At 40.9% G+C, this 18,037-nt stretch overlaps 1 protein-coding gene across 1 annotated transcript in view; it reads right to left on the minus strand.

Moving 5' to 3' along the window:
• Window positions 1–2,698: 2,698 nt before the first annotated feature.
• Window positions 2,699–18,037, minus strand: part of NUAK1 (NUAK family kinase 1) — a 59,690-nt gene continuing 44,351 nt past the window's right edge. Inside the window, exons 4-7 of the mRNA XM_038386827.2 lie at window positions 17,400–17,465; window positions 8,417–8,536; window positions 7,949–8,081; window positions 2,699–6,811 (exon numbers count right to left, since the gene is read on the minus strand). Of these exons, the coding sequence (XP_038242755.1) occupies window positions 5,658–6,811; window positions 7,949–8,081; window positions 8,417–8,536; window positions 17,400–17,465 (1,473 nt within the window). The 3' untranslated portion in view covers window positions 2,699–5,657. The remainder of the gene's footprint in view (window positions 6,812–7,948; window positions 8,082–8,416; window positions 8,537–17,399; window positions 17,466–18,037) is intronic.

Consider the following 18,037-nt stretch of genomic DNA (forward strand, 5'->3'; position numbering starts at 1 on the left):
GGATGCTCCATGGAAGGAGCAGGAGGTTCAGTCACGTTATCCATGTAACCAATCCCCAGAGGCACTCAGCTACTAGCAAAGAGATCCATATAAGTACCTATAGAGAGCTGGCGTTCGTGAAGACTCTATCCCGTATTGGATAAAATTGCACCTTTAAATGCCATTTCAAGGAGCTTTATATGCATATGCAAATAGGAATGAGTATAATGTTCTTTATGCCAAAGATATGCAGGATTGTGTATGCCCTGCTGATATGTATGTCAACTATTGTATGTTCTGAGGGAAAGTCCATAAAATGTTTCAAAAAGGAGAATAGATCTTGATGGCCAGAAATAGAGCTAGGGAGGAAATCCAGAAAAGCTCTGGCCCAACCCAAGTTCAACTCATTAGTTATTCATGACAAAGCTGTCTTGAGGCAGAAGCAGACAGCCCCTCATGGAGTACTAGAGCCAATACATAGCTAGATAGTGAATGTCATTGTTCAAGGGAAAAAGCCTCAGTAGTTCTTCTATGTAATACCCTGAAATGGGAACTGCTGAAGATGTCAGTGGAGCCTGGGATGACACTATCAAGCACAGTTGTTCAAGAATTGTCATCCATCTGTAGTAATGGACCTACACTTCTGCAACAGCACTGATAGAAACTATCTCTGCACATTAAAGAAGCACATTTGAAGCACCAAGATATATGTCTACTTAAACTGAGTAGCCTTGCTACATATGTAGCCCAGGCCTTATTTGCTCCTCCCATTTCCTGGGGTGTATTATATCCTCATTTCTGGGTCCATCATTTAGGCCCTGATCCTGAAAAAGCTTAGACACATGTTTACACTTTACTCATGTGAGTTGTCCTCTAGATGTTGGTAAGTAGTGACATTGAAATCATTGAGACTACACAAGAGCGGAGTTATGCATTTACTTTTCAGGCTCAGGGTGTTAGACTGTAAATTCCTCAGGTAAAACTTTGCCTGAGTGCTACATATCTTCCAGGGCAGTAATAACCTTCTCCCATCTTATCCACTCAACAGAATGCTAATAGTTATTCGGAAGCAATCTGATCCTGTACATGAGGACTGGGATGAAACAACCTGGGGTTTTATTCCTGGCTAAATCACAGATTTGTTGCATTACCTTCAGCAACTCGCTCATCTTTTGTGACTCAGTTTCCCCAATTTTAAAATGGGGCTAAAATACCCATCTTTGTGACGTGTATGTGCTTGGAGATCTATAAATACACTTGCAATTTGTACTAAATGCTCTTGGCTTCCTTGCCCCGCGGCCAAAGTGTTTAGATTTCATCTTCCAAAAATCAATATTTAAAAAAAAATGTTGCCTCAACTTCCCTTTTCGTAGCGTGTGTGGCGGGGGGGAAATGGGGAAGAGAGGGAATCCTGACAAGGCTTCCCAAGTGCTGTCACAGCATAGTCTGCCTTCCTCTCATCATAACCACCTCCCCCACCACTTTATCAGTAAGGAGGCTCCAAGACATGCCCTCTCCCTCACCACACAATTTAGTCCTTATCAGCATCAGGTACATTAATGTTATGGCTGCCTCTGAATATGCACTTAATACTTTCCTGTGTCAATTAGTGTAAAGCTAGCTTAATCACTCCCTTTGTAATGTAGTAATGTATGTTTGCTTTTGTGCTTTATTGGTTTGTGGTCACTGTTACCCTGCTCTGTTGGGTAGTGTTGTGTTATATAAGTCATGTACTGAAAGTCCTGAGTTCTAACAAGATCAGGGTAGAATTAATTAGAGAATGAATTCACATGGCACCCAAACCTCCTGTAAGTAAAAAACAAAAAAGGCACCTGGACTGACTAACTCAAGCAAGAGGTTTTATGCAGCCTCAGTCAGAGCCAATAGCAGGCCATTACCACGATTCCCTTTATTGAAATAGGTCCTTGACACCAATGGGAGACTCAGTCTCCGGCTTCTCTCACTGTGACCCCATATTGCCAAGACAAAACACCAAGATTTAATCTCTGAGCATCAAAAGGAAACACCCTTTTTGTCTTCCACCAGCTGACCGCTCGGCCTGCTGAAAGCCTTATGACTAAAACCACAGCACATCTGATAGCAACATATGGCTGATAGCCTTTTGTCCAAACAGGCCTTGGATTACATCAGCAGGAAGATTTAAAATAATAATACATTTCCTTCCCAGACCAGGGAGGGGAAGGGAATACTGTTGGGGGTGTTGCTTGGCATTAGGGTGACCAGATGTCCCGATTTTATAGGGACAGTCCTGATTTTTGGGTCTTTTTCTTATATAGGCTTCTATTATCCCCCACCCCCTGTCCCGATTTTTCACACTTGCTGTCTGGTCACCCTACTTGGCATAAATAAATTTTGCTGTTGTCTGGCTGTGAGACAGCCTGTTCTGCCCTCACCTGCAACACACCTGGCTCATGGATCTCAATCTCGAAGAAAGGAGAGCCCAGTTAGCTATTCTTCTCTGTGCTATTTTAATACAGATGAAAACCGTGGCTTGTTCACAGTGCCAAATCTCTCGCAGCATGTAAGTCTCAGTGGCCACCCATATTCTCTTCAAATACACAAATAAGCCAAAAGCTTTGAGTAAACAACTCAGTACAGTTTGTTGAAGATGCTGCTGTATTTTTGTATGAGAAGTTCATTGGTATTTGGCCACAGTTGATGTACATTTATTTAAAGAGAAAAAAAATCTTACATTCCATTCATTTTATTTTTATTTAACAAAAAACAGTATCAGATTAAAAATACAAACACTTTGGGTGATTATCCAGCGTTTTCCCTGTGTGCCTTCTAGAGCCAACCAATGAGTGGAAAACAAAACAAAACCATTTTGGCTGCAGCTGTAAAATAATGTTGCACCAATTAAATTACACCAAATATATTATTATACCTATTTGAAATGGCTTTCAGACCAATAAATAAAAAAAGACAAATTCAAATAAAAAAAAGTCAACTTTGTATTACAAAAAAATTAAATAAAAATCACAACACTAATAATAATGTGCAGTCAAGTTTTTTTTCTTTCTATTCTTCTAGGAATGATAACATGCCAGTAAATCCCTACATGACATTTCCAGTTTGGCAGCAAGCAGTCAATCATTCATTCACATTTGTACACAAGATGGCAGGCCTGGGCAAAAATCTAAGGCGATCTGAGCCTTTGGGGTGCTTCTCAGTTCCTCACAACAGCAAGCTGAGGTCCGTCTCCTTCATCTCAAAACCTGTATAAATCATTTACACATTTAGAGCCAGATTCAAAGCTGGTGTCAATCAGTTTAGGTCTACTGAAGTCAGGCTCCATTAGGTCAAGGGAAGTAGGCTGATTTACACCAGCTCAGGGTCTGGCACCTTACACTCCAGGGCATATAGTTAAAAGAACATCTTTTGCCCAAGGCTGCAAAGCTCACCTGAATTGCTGAAACCATGTGGTCTCTAGTTCACATTTCCCTTAAATGGAATATGGCACACCTGTTAACTTTGCACCCTTCAAAATAGTACATGGATTTTTGAAGAGGCAGAAACAATACATGTAAACCCTTGGGAGGACAGGATGCCTCATCATACCGAAACATATCCATAAATAAAAGAATGGACTGAAATCCCCCTTCTTCAGAGCACAAACAGTGAGCATTTAGCCTTGCTTTGTGTGAGCACAGCACCACAGATGCCTTTTACACCTGGGCTGAATTTTGGCCAAGTGTCTACTGGAGGAAAAAACCTCTCCATTGAGATAGAAGAGGCAATTCAGGAATTAAAACTCACCCAGCTTTGTGCCTGTTAATCCAGCTGATTTTAAGGAGGAGCTGACAGAGTAAAGTACTGTGACACACAAAATAAGGAGTTTGCAAGCTGGGAAGCAATGAGCAATAAAGCAGTTCTTTGTTCTGTCTTAAATTATTCACATTGCTATTCTGGATTCTCAGCTAATCCAAATGGAACTTGGTACTATTTCTCTATGGCTTTTAGGATTTTAGAGCATGCCCAGAGAGAGTGGGCCAAATTCAGCTCCCAGCTGAAGTCTTGGGGTAAAGATGAGAGCAGAATTTGGCCCTTTAACCTTCAGTTGTTTGTGTGTTTGGACTGTTAGAGCTGTAGCCAATTTGACCTCCAGGCCAAATTCTGCCCCCAGTCACACCAGTGCAGCCCGAATGAAGCCCAGGGCCATATGTTCATGTAAATGAGATCTGAAACTGGCCATATGACTCCAGTTTGCCCAGGCCTGTCAAACGCATAGTGCCTTGCTAACTGAGGCTTACATTCAGGTAATCCAGTAGACCCAAGTGGTACCTTTATGGGAGTTGAAGCCTTAAGTCTGGATATTTAGATATATCCAAGGAAACGTGTACATTTTTCTCCTTTTCAGACTGATACCACTGCTCATGCAGTACCCATTACAAATAGAAATAGATACCTGCATTTTTATAACAAATCCCTTGTCGAGCCTACTGTTCTCATTCCAGCACTCATAGTCAAATTCCTTCTGTTCCACTGCTACCTACTTCAAAACATTCTTATTTGGAAAAAGGCACATTCTCATTGATTCTCAGTCCTCTGTCCATTTACTACATGCTACAACCTTTTCTTAAGCTAACATTCTAGAAGCAAACTATTCTCCACTCTCAGATACATGCTAATAAGCAAGGCGGCACCATTTGCTGACAGTGAAAGTGACTGAAATCTGGATCTTGTGCTTAATTAACCCTTGAGAGAATGTGATAAACACACCCCTTCCTAGGCATTTGTTTGGCTGGCAATCTGGAAAATGTCACAAACCTAGTAAATATGTTGGAGGGTGTGGGGCAGAAATCAACTAGCCATTTGCAATGGTCATCCTTTTCTAGCTCATACTATGGTTTCAGTTCTTGTATTTTTTCACTATTAGTACTGATGGTCAGATACGAATCTGTGCCCCTTGCTAGTGAGGAGAATGACATGGTAGATGGAAGATGTGAATTTGTAGCCACATGCCTCAAATTTTCTAGGCACATGACACTAAGTGTGACTATTTAAAACTACCCTTCCTAAAGCAAATTCAGAGATTTTTAAAGCCAGAAGGGACCATTGTGAACATCTAGTCTGGCCTCCAGCATAACATAGGCCATAGATATTTCACCCCATAATCCCTGCATCAAGTCAAATAACTTCAGGATGAACTAGAGTATATCTTTTAGAAAGACATCCAATATTGAGAAAGATTTAAGTGATGAAGAATCCACCACCTCCCTTGGGAAAGTTGCTCTACTAGTAAACTATTCTCACTATTAAAAATACCTGCCTTATTTCCAATCTGAATTTGTCTACATTATGCCTTTGTCTGCCAGATTCTGGTATTATTATTTATTTATTTATACAATCGCAGCACTTAGAAATCCCAATCATGGACTGGGACCCCACTGTGTTAGGTGCTGTATGTTTGCATGACATATGAATGTTTTCTTTGGGCAACTAGGTAATACTTTAATAAAGCAAACTAAAAGAGAGTTTGCATAATGCTCAAGAGAAGTCTTTGGGGTTTTTACATATCTCAAGATTTTCAGATGAGTATGCGCATTCAACCCCATTTTGATGATCCTACCACTGTCAGCAAATTGGTAACCAGGCTAACTCCATCATAAAGGTACACATGACAATTCCCTTCCCTTCCCACCCTCTCCACTGTGCTAGTTGAGCTTGTTGCAGATCTCCAGAGCTTTCTTGTAGACCTGAGTCACATCATCCATGTCCGTGAGAAGGGAAAAACTGCTGTCCCCTAGCCGATTTCGATAACGTTTCAAATGCTGTGGGCGTGGGCGGTTCTGGAGTCCTTCAAAATCTTGGATCTGGAGGAAGTTTTCGGCAGAGACACAGCTCCGTATCCTTTGCCTGTTTGGCCTGCTCTCTCGCAAATCTAGCAAGTCAAAGGAGTCACTGGACAAAATACTGTCATCACTAATCACACTAGAAGGGCGACTGTAACTTCGAGATAATCTATCCCCAGGCAGGACTCCTTCTTCCATGGCTTCCACCATCGGTGTTTCAGGACTGACCAAAGCAGAGTCAATGCTGCTGGTGGAATACTTGCTGTTGTGTTTTAAGATGCCCTTACGTCTATAGGAATGGCTATGAGACCCAATTCTTGATGTTTCAGTGATGCCTGGGGACGTGTCACTGTTTTCTGTCTCATCCTTATTGTCCAACAATTCAGAAGATTCACTTCGTTCTGGAGAAGAGTAGTAGCCAGACTCTCTCTGCTGAGTCTTCTTTAAGATTCCTTTTTTTGGCATGAGGGAAGATGCTTTAGTGCCGTATTTACTTGCTATCTCTCCCTCCATGGCACTCTTAATGACTACACCAGTCCTACACAGTTCTTGCTCTATCTTAAAAGTGGAGGGTAACACAGGGTTGACCACTCCTTCAATGAATCCTGCACTGTGAGACCGATGCTCACTGTTGCTCCTTTTCTTCAAGATGCCCTTGGGCCTCTTGGAGGTTGGTTTGGATGCATTCTCAGCCCCTCCTTCCTGGATCGATTGCACAATGTCATTTTCCTTCTTTGATTTTTTCAGGGACCTCTGTCGCTCCAGCGTAACTTCAGAACCTTTGGGTTTAGAAAGGCACTTCATTTTGGTATCAGTCTCTGGCTGCAGACCTGTCGAACGGTGATGCCAATCAATAAACCTAGCCAGCAGTGGGGACTCTGAGTCTTTCAAGACATCACAGTCACAAACGCTGCTCTTGTAGCCCCAATTAACCCACCAGTGATTGGCTATGTCTTCGATGGTTGCTCGTCGCTCAGGGTTCACCATCAGCATCCACCTGATCAGACCACGAGCATCTATGATCAAAGAATGACATTTAAAATAGTCAAAATATAGACATGGAAATATGGGCAAGACATGGAAATATGGGTAAGACAGATGAACAGATGCTTCTCAAAAGAGGTGAAGTGAATGCGCTATGTGGGAAGACTTTGACCATCAATTCAACTTCAGGAAATGAAATTAAGTGCTATTTCATATCTGAAGCCACATGATACATCCAAACAAATGTACCATTGGCTTGTCAAGTAGATGAGTATTTTTCCATATTAGTGAAGAAATCTGGTGTAGACACTGAACTTTACATCAACCAGATGTAAGCATATAAGCCTTAGAGGAAAACAAAAGGGCACTCAGGTATTTCAAATGATGTACATTATTAATTTTGCACCTTTTTTTTTTTTAAAAGAAGGGGAGAGAAAGTAAAATGCAATTATAATATAGTCTTTTATGTATTTTTAAAGGTAAATTTCCACAAAGCAAATTAGGTAGGAATAACCAGGAGGGAGAATATGAAAAATGGTGGCAAACAAATGATGAAAAATAAATGTCTAGTGAAATTTATTGATAGATTCATAGATTTCATGGCCAGGGACCATTATGATCATGTAACTGGACTAGAATTCTTTGGTGCCTTTCTATCAGAGTTCTAATCACAGTGGCATCCCCTTGTGTAATAATAATTGTGAACATATTGGTATTGAATTCAGACTTCAGAATGGGTTCTTGGGCCAAGTGGTTGCTTCCCCATGACTATTCATCTTCTCTCTGCTTTTGATATATATCGCACAATGTAGTTAGACTAGAAGACTGATCTGTATCAGGACCTTGTATCAATTTACAGCTTGTCTGAACAATTTCACTTGCAATAGCTAACAGACTTTCCACTGTCATAGATCTAGTTAAAAGACCCTGTTAAAGCTTCCATAAGGCAATAAAATCTATCTGCTGTAAAACTTTCATGTCAAAGGGACTTTTGGTAAGGGCTCTATCCAGATAGGCACTGAGGGCAGATGATGTTTTGAGAGGGGATGGGAGATCCTTTTCCTTGTCATTCTAAAGTGACATACCAGAAAATGCTGGTAGAGGCCAGGTCAGCCAGCCATTCTGAACTCCTGTCATCTCAACACATTACACCAGTTCTTTTTTTATACCTGAGGGCTGTGTTGGCTCACGATATTCTCCGCTGCTGATCTGCCTGATCAGATTTTTGTGATCAAAGCCATCAAAGGGCATTGTTCCATAAACCAGAGTGTAAAGCAATACACCAAGGGCCCAGCTGTCAACCTAAAAATACATAGACAAGAAGCGTAAAGGCTAGAAAAGCTGATTCCTGCAGTCTTCCAGACCATTAGCACCACAAAAGCAATGGAACACCCAGCTGTACTTGGTTACCGGCATGCAGGTATTTAACAACTGACAAAGTGTAAGCAAAGCAAATGAAAGTAAGAGAAGGCAGCTTGAATACTTCCAACCTAGGAGAGGCCCAACATAGTCTATGTGTGAGATACTATCAGGACAGAACTAATGTTCATGATCATTATTACCAAATGCAGATTGTATACGTGCCACCAACACAAGATTAATTTTAATTTCACTTTCCTTCTCCCGTGTCCCCTTACCTCTGGGCCTCGATAGGGTCTTCCATTAACAATTTCTGGGGAAGCATACAGTGGGCTCCCACAAAAGGTCTGCAGAAACTTGTCTTTGTGATAGAGGTTGGAAAGACCAAAGTCTGCAATCTGTAAAGACAAAAGGGGTCTGTAGTACTGACATTTACCTTATGAAAAGATAGGGATGGAGTGAGATCTACTGGTTAAATCTTCAGCATTAGGCGCCAGGACTCTTGGTTTCTATTCACAGCTCAGTCTCTGGTTCCCTGGGCGGCCATCAGTAAGTCATTTAATCTTGGATACCTCACATATCTTTACAAGGCTAACTGGAAGAACCTGGACCTTACTGTCCTCTGGTTGCCCTGCACCATGTGTAGTCATTTACCCCAGTGCAAAGTGAGCATAAAGTGGTTGCACTGAACTAAAAGCCTATACAAGATGCAGGCAAACTGAGAGTCAGGCCCTTAGAACTCAACAGGAGAAGTGAGGCAGTGGTGTCCTGGGAACCCAGGGATAAGGTTCCAGAAGGAAGTGGCATCTGAAGTCATTTGGAGCCAATTATAGTAGGGAGAAAAAGAGAGTGATGCACTGTCTAACCTTTCCAGGTTCAATAGACTTTGATCAATTATGCCATTATGGATTTGAATGATCAACCAAATCCTGCATTCCTGCATTTCCCAGCACAGACAAAATGCCCCTGGAGATTGTTGGGACATTTATTTATTTCTTCTAGTCCAGCAGCTCTCAATCAGGGGTCCGAGGACCCTTGGGGGACCACAAGCAGATTTCAAGGGGTCCACCAAGCCGGGCCAGTGTTAGACTCACTGGAGCTCAGGGCAGAAAGCCAAAGCCCCGCTGTACAAAGCTGCAGCCCGGGGCCCTGAGCTCTGCCACCTGGGGCTGAAGTTGAAGCCTGAGCAACTTAACTTTGCACTGCTCACTGTGGCATAGGGCCCCAAGCAATTGCCCTGATTGCTACCCCCTAACACCAGCCCTGGCTTTTTTATATGCAGAAAACCAGTGGTGGCAGCACAGGTGAGCCCTGGAGTTTTTATAGCATATTGGGGGGGCCTCAGAAAGAAAAAGGTTGAGAACCCCTGGTCTAGTCTCTGCTCTTGTTCTTATCAAACAAAAGTTGAGGATTTGTGACACTGTGGCTTAAAAACTCACATCCCTTACATTTTCATTGTTTCCCCAGAACAAGGCAACATAGCTCACAATTTTATCTGTTTTTTGACCCAAATGTCTGTGTCACAGAGATTCACTTTTTTATTAATGTACACTATTGACACAAAAACGGACACAAAAATGCTGGCTCACAAAACTTAGAATTGGTGATATGCACAGTAGCTTTCTGTGCAGTTACCCAGAAGTCCCCTGAGCCACACTGCAGCTGTGAGCACAGTCAAGCTATCCCTTCACAAGACAAATTCTGCTCACCTTACTATCATGGCTTCAATGGGACTATCATGTGAGTCAGGGGTGTGGCTTCCTTTGAAATCCTGGGGGGGGTAGTTTGCCAACCCGTATGAGATTCTGTGGAGGGGGTGGATTACCATCTAGGATTATGTTGCTAGCAATTACATTGCTGGGGCTTTGCTGCGTGTAAATGTCTTGACATTTTTTCTTACTTAGTTGTTATTTAAATTACATTATAAAAATTAATCCAACATAGTAGCAGGGTAGCAGAAGCTGCTTCCTCTTCTCCTTCTGCAAATCTTTTGGAAATGGAGGCACAGAAGCTAAGCCTCCCACAATAGTAGAAAAACAGCGTAGCAAAAAATGGGACAAAGAGTTGGGACCATATAATGCAAAAACCCGTTCAGCCAGTAGGAGATGGTTTAGGGGTGCAGTGGAGTGGAGCTGACAAACACACACAACAATAGCTGCCAGTGATGCAAGAAGGGTAGAAAGCATGCAGAGAAGACATGAGGCTAGTCTGAAACTTGTATCATGGTTCCTGCCCTGATAATAGATGGCTTAAACAATATAATAAACAAACAATAGATTGGGTTTGCTCGTTTTTGCTTCTTTATGATGTATACAGGAAGCTTCAAAAGTATTTTTCAGACCAAAAATAAAAATACTAAAAAGGTTTCTGTTGAGTTTTTTTCCCCCCACCTTATAAATGCAGGCCTTTTCTACCATGAAAAACTAGTAATATTATGACACCATAAAAGACAAAAAAGTAAAAGCAGAGTACCGTAATCAGAAGGCGAAGAGGATTTTTTTTTCAGAGTGTTTAAAATGTTTTGTTGTTGTTTGCTATTGCTAATACCTACATAACGGCAATGTCTAATCAGCAATTAGGAAAAAGGATGTCCTTGTTAAACATTTTTGACACCCCTCACTCTTTTGCCTTTCTCCGAGACACTCCCTCCCTCCCCCAAATGTTCTGCAGCAAAACTAGGGAATGCCAGACTAAAAACCAAAAATAAGCAGCAGGGTGAGGGAAAACGTCCAGGTTTTCTTGATATATCATAAAGGAAAAAAATGGGGGGTCATGTCCATTTTTTGCTTAAATCCTTGGTCACTTTTAAAATTATATCTATCCCATTTCAAGCTCCCATCTCTAATATTTTGCTGGGGGGTGTGTGTGTGAGAGAGAGAGCGAGGGTCCTGCAGATATTTGCAGCTCCTAAGGTAGTGCTGAAGGAGTAGCTGATTTCTGTTCATTAATAGTACTTTATCCCATTCCAGTATAATGATCATTTGAATTTACTCAATATCCCACCTAGTGCATTATTCATCTGTTGTAGCAAATTCAACCCATAAATAAGTGTGTTTTGTAAAATCTTCATTGGGTGGCTGGAATACCATTGAATGGGGTGTACTACTGCAATCTGCAGACATAGTCTCATGGCTCAAATTGCATTTAATTGCCCTAAATTCCACTTTCTTATCAAGTCACCCTGACTGGCTTGCAGGAAGTTGGTTTTAAGTCTTAAGAAGTGTGTCCTGTCAATCAGAAGAAGAGTGGAACCAATTCAGTATTAAAACTTTCCTGCTAGTCCCTGAGCTTTGGTTTAGTTCAGGATACAGTTAAGACAGGGGCAGACACTGCACAGTAAGCTTCCTTAAGAAAATACATTCCCTTAAGGTCATGGAATGTATAAAATGTGTGTATATGTGCATTGACATATATAGGGATACACATACCACTCTTCACACCAAGGAACTCCTAGACTTGGGCATTCATGTTTTCATTTTGGCCATTCAGGAAAAGGGTATTTATATTACAATCCACTCCCATACTCACAGACTGATATTTATCAGCTTTTCCCGTAAAAGCTGTCGTGCCCCCCAAAACAAGATTAATAGAAGCCAAGATTACTTCATGTTCTTGGCACTTAAATGGAGCTAAAGCATTAAGTCAAAAAACCTTCAAAATTGGGAGGTGCTGGCAGCAGGCTTTTCTTCCCTTAGCTTCAGGAGGTGTATGTTACATGTTTACTGTTAACTACAATAACCTAGATGTAATTTATTGGTTGGTTATAAGTATGGATTGTAATTCCATGAAGTGTGCATTCATTTAAAGAACTTGGAACAGGTCTTCAGCAGGTATAAATTAGCATGGCTCCACTGACTTCAATGGAGCTATTCTGATTAACATCACATGAGGATCTGGCTCTTTGTATTTCAGTGCAGACTAAAATATATTTGGTCCATTGAAGCAGATGAATGACTGAAGAATTTACATGCTGGGGTGAAATTTTCAAGAATTACATGTATCTACTGTGAACAAACCGCCTGTCCTGCATACATGTAATCCCCATGGGTTAGCAGCACTTATTCTGGCTTGTTGCCATTTTAAAGCCCAATAGAAGGTGCAGTTAGCAGCTTCTTGTCTCTACTACACTTACATTTTTCTCTCCTGCTGTCACTCTGTGTCATTTTAAGTTTATCATATCAACAGGAGTTTTGGTCTTTTGGTGCTGCCTTAGCCCTACTGTCTTTCTAGCCATTTATTGCACAGGCACATATGGGGGATGATTGTGAAGGAAGGTGACCCCCTCCCTATTGGTACAAAAGGCATTGGTGGGAGACTGCAATTCAGTTGAGCTAAGGGGAACAGCAGAAGGGGTAGCTGATTGGGAAGATCTATGTATACAGTGTTATTGCAGCCATGTTGGTCCCAGGATTTTATAGAAGCAAAGTTGGTGAGGATCAATCGTTTATTGGACCGTCTGTTGGTGAGAGAGACAAATTTTGAGCTAGACAGAGCTGAAGAAGAGCTCTATGTAGCTCAAAAGTTTATCTGACTCATCAACAGAAGTTGATCCAATAAAAGATAGATCCTCGTAAGGTGGGTGAGGTCATATGACATACAGAGGCTCTCAGGTCCCAACATTCCACACCATGTTTCAAATTAATGAGAGCTGGAGGAGCAGCTGTGAGAGGGAGGGAGCTCTGTTATTTGGACCAAGGTCTGAAGCCCAAAGTAGTAATAAAGTCATTTTAAAGTAAATTGTATTGCTAGCAGCTGGGAAGCGAGTCAGAATAGGGAGAGGCTAATATTTGTTGCACGAACCCACGCTTCATTATCACGTGACTTAATGTGACTACTGCTTTATGTATATCACATGGTATACAATGCAATAAAGATTGTAAAATAATTTCAACATAGCAGACTGTGCTGACTTGGGAAGTCCTGGGAGGGATCAACTCATGGGATTCCACCCCATTTTTCTGCTCCAGGATACAGCTAGTCAATATCCTGGGAGAACCCTTTTTGAGCATGGACCTGTGACTCTGTTCCAGAGGCAGAGAAGTGCAGTGGTCAATTTGCTGGTAACACTTTGGTGAAATCTGACAGGTTTCATCATTATCAGTTTCCTTGCTTAGTTTAAAATATATATATATATATATATATATATATATATATATATATATATATATATATATATATTTATTTATTTCCTGACATAACAGACTGTCCATATTTGTTATGATTGTTTATTGGTACTGTGGTAGTGTCTAAGAGCCTCATTCATGGATCTGGACTGCCACTGTGCTAGGTGACATCAGCACCATTACTGACATGCAGAATAGTAACACTCTGGGTCCAAATAACACTGTGGTTCAGTTCAGAGGTCTTAGCATCATCATACTTCACAGAGTTATGTGATTTCTCCATGAGATTCTGTGCTAAGGCACAATTTGCCAAGAAACTGATTATGCAGCCATTTGCTCCGAAAATGCAACATAATACTGACTGCTAAGGACATTAAGTACTAAGCTATAGGACTGCAATGGTCAGTTCTAAGCCAAAACTAGTAAGGCTGTTTTTCTTTACTTCCAAAGGATCTGAGCACACAATCCTTCTCATGAGTGACTGAAACAAGACATTATTTATGATTTAATATATATCAGCTCTCCCCATTTCAGGGAGTGTTCAAGAAATGGTTTTCAGGGAACACCACCACCTCAGAAAGTCCTTTGGTAATCTAACCACATAATTTAGACCAGAGGCCCCTACATACTCTGGTCTGTGGAAGAGTGGGGATTTTCCCAACAGTTTGCATTCCAATGATGCTACATTTGTCAATCTTCAAATGTTGATGCTTCCTGTTTGTTGTACTTCAGTCCATGACTCTTTCAAGTTTCCAGAGACTTTACTAGCTAATTAAACTCAAAAACCCAATTATCTCTATGCACACTGTTCATCTGCCTCATGACTTAAATTTAATCAGATCAAATTTAAGGATGGCTCCAAAGTTGGCAGTGTGTCAAACAAAAAGGATAAAATAAAATAGCTAAGTGACTCCTTGAGCCTAGAGAGTAATTTCTAATAGATAAAATGTTCTTCACTTTCTGTCCTAAAAGCACTGTAGGGTGCTTCTGTACATTATTCTGGTTTCTTATGATGACATTTTATTAGATATAAGCTGTTAACATAACGGATGAATAGGACAATTGTGTAATCTGCACTATATGTGTCACTAGTTATTTGAAAAGCTTATACTTTGCAACCCAGTAAACAAAGTGGTTCCTTTTTATATACATTTCTTACAACCAATTAGTAAAATTTGTGAAGTGCTTTGGGATCTACTGGTGAAATAAAAAATATAAATATTAATTCATGAGGAAGGGCGTCTTAGAAAGATAGAAAACAGTAATGACAGGTTTCAGAGTAGCAGCCGTGTTAGTCTGTATTCGCAAAAAGAAAAGGAGTACTTGTGGCACCTTAGAGACTAACAAATTTATTAGAGCATAAGCTTTCGTGAGCTACAGCTCACTTCATCGGATGCATTTGAGCAATGTCTCTGTTAGCAATCCACAAATGGGAACCTGCTGCCTGGAGTCGGGTGACTTAGGGTGAGTCGGGTGAAACTCCTTTTCTTTTTGAGAAAACAGTAAGTCTCATCCCATTTTAGTAGATATGTTTCCACTGAGTATCCAAAACCAGCTGCCCCTTCCTAAAGCCCCAAACTGCACATTTCTCTCTTTCTGCATAAATCATGTATAAATATTTTCAGAATCAGGGCCTGTTAGAGTTACTCAACTGAAAATAAATAATTTACAGCTCCAGATGTGTTTCCTTGCCAACAAACATTGTTTATGAAACAGAAAAAAGGGGGAAATAAAACCTTGTGTCACTAACATAGAAACCACAATAACAAATTCTAACCCCAAAGTATCAAAGCAAATAGCAACTGTCTGTTTTACATCAAGTACTGGAAGTAGTTCTCAATGTGGTAGGTAAGGTACAAAAAACCCTCCCTCAGAGGAATCCAAATTCAAACACCATTGATAGTGGGATTGTGAAATATAAACCGTTTCCAAATCCCAATCCTTTAACCTCAAGAGCTTCTTTGTTTAAATATAGGCACCATGAGAAAGCAAGACAGCTTATAGCCACCTGTGTGTATAATCATGCCCATGCATATTTGCACATATAGAGATGTGCATTACTTTTAGCAAAGGAATGAGTGAGGAAGAACTGAAAATATGCAAAAGGCACACAGATGGTAGGCTAAACAGAATCTAATCCAACAAAGGGGGTCCTTGAGAAAACAGTCTATGAATACCCCAAGTTGTTCTTTACTGGGAGCTGTAGGAAATTATTAAAAGATTCATCAGCTACTAACATTTCTTCAGGTATTCTATGAAAACAAGATTTATGTTAAAGTACTACTGTGATATTTGACATGTCTGGAGCCCCAGGGTGAAATCCTGGCCACAAGTTTTTCCACTGACACTAGTGGGGCTAGGATTTCACCCCCATCCTGCAACCCTTGCTCACAAAAGCAGTCCTGGCTCATACCCATCAAAGTCAACAGGATGCTTCATGTCAGTGAGGACTTGCAGGATCAGGCCCCTATTTGCTTTCTGACTAGCATCTATTCATCTTCCAAAAATAGCATCAACCACTGTAGTATCTGAGGAAAAAAATCTGTGATTTTGAAGTGCTTTGATCACACTGAGTTTGGGTATTATTCACCTTTCACTGGGGTGTAAATCAGGATTAAGTCTCTTGAAATCAGAAGAGTTGAAGTGGTATAAAACAGACATAAAGCGAGAATCAGGCTTTTGTCTTGATGCAATTTCCTACAGACTTGAGAAAATGACTGTTTTGCATGTGATGAACCCAGCCCATCCCATTTAACAAATTCCCCAAATTCTTCTTCTCTCTCAAAAAATCTGTGATGAGCTGGGAAGATAGTTTGGTACGTAATGCTGAAAAAGAGGCCATCCTGCATGCAGAAGCCTGGACCACATGCAATGTCCTAGAAAGGCTATTTTTTGTTTTCAGTGCTATTAAAAGGGGCGGTGGGGCTGCCAGCACTGGTGACACTGTTGGCGCATAATGGGAGAGATTGACTCTAGCACGACAACCCTGACGTTAACAATAAACATTCAAGTGTTGCATAGGACGTGTCCTCTGTAAAATACTATTTTTAGAAACTGCATATTTATGTGTCTTTAATCCACCCGTTGATCCAAGGTAGCTTCTGTCATCAGTTTTACACAGATGGTAACTACCATATGTTATTGTCTATTTCCATTTCCATTGTGCATACATTTAAACTGAATAGGATCTCTTCAATATGATGCACAAAAGGCAGAGCAGGGAGCACGGTGACGATCAGTAGAGAGACAGGACAGAGAACTGACAAAGACAAAACTTGAGCTGTTGGGATAGTAGGCTGTGTAGATGGTTTCCTGATTGCTTAGTTTTGTTAATTAAGCCATAAGGCACAACAGCCAGTGGGCAATATCTATCATCTGCCTCTCTGTCTGTCCATAGATCTATACACCTAACCAATCTATGCTGCATCAGGAGAGGACGGTGACTGTATGCCTCATGAGTGTGAACTGACACCAAGCTGAAGTTGAAACAGGTTCACCATCTAGGAACTTCACTAATCTCCCAGAACTGCATTACTTATCTTATTTTATGGCTATTATTAAAAAGAAGAAGAAACGAAAGAAGGTCATTCCCATGCTTTCACTGGGGATTATTGACATGGATATGACATCACTGGTCGCCAGTCAGAAAGCTACATTTGTGTCTGGAATTCTAAGGCCATTTCCTAATGAAGCACATGTGCTTTACTAGGTTTATTTTGAAACTCTTATTTGCTTATTTTCCAGACGTGATCAAAAGGACATTCGGAGTGTTCTGTAGGAGGCACTTGAACCCTCTAGGCTAAGAAAGTTTTTTCGAGCCTTAACAGCAGCCAGCAATAATACCATTTGTAATGTAAACTGTACCGCTTTAAACACTCTGCTGTCTTCCACTGGCAAATTAATATTGTTTTGGGAACTGAGCCCCTTAAGTGGCAAGAAGGGTTTCCCCGCAAAATTATCCAAAACTCCATTTAGCACTTCAGGCTAACCATACACAGTACTCTCTCTCCTCAACCTTCCATCTGCTCAGTTACTTGCCAGTTGCTGTTGCTATAATACTGGACTCTATCACACCTTGGATAAAAATTGCTATGGAACTTGCAAATCCATTCAGAGAAGAGGACAGAAAGAACCTTACCTTAATGTTAAAACTGTCATCAAGAAGGATGTTTTCCAGTTTTAAATCCCTATGGACAACACCGTTCTGAAATGAAAAAACAAAAAGGGGGGGGGGGCGGAAATATTGGACAGGTTAAAGAACTGAATCATCAGGGTGGTCTTTGTATCTACATTTCAGAGCTGAGTTTGCTGTCATAACACTCACGGCCCAGTGACTAGTGACAGGAGATGTATTAGTCACTTGCTGTGTGGTTAAGAGAAGAATGACTGGAATCTGTCCTCCCACAAAGCCTGTAAAACAGCAGGGGGATTCTTTTCGGAACTTAATTCCAACTCCTATCCTACCCCCACTGTGTGAAAGAAATATATTCTTCCCAGGCACCAGAAAACAGAATCTGTCAATGACATTAGTCCTTAGAAAAGCTCTAATTCCTCCAGTGTGCAGCCATTTGGGCAAGGGGTGTTATAACCCTCTGAATGCATCCGATGAAGTGAGCTGTAGCTCACAAAAGCTTATGCTCAAATAAATTTGTTAGTCTCTAAGGTGCCACAAGTACTCCTTTTCTTTTTGCAAACCCTCAAAGACTGCTACTGCCTGCAAATGTTAGAGATGGAAATTAACAAAAAGGATTTAAGTCACAGCATCTTATTCCTAAA

This window comes from Dermochelys coriacea, chromosome 1 (genome assembly GCF_009764565.3).
Source record: "Dermochelys coriacea isolate rDerCor1 chromosome 1, rDerCor1.pri.v4, whole genome shotgun sequence".
NCBI classification, from domain to species: domain Eukaryota; kingdom Metazoa; phylum Chordata; order Testudines; family Dermochelyidae; genus Dermochelys; species Dermochelys coriacea.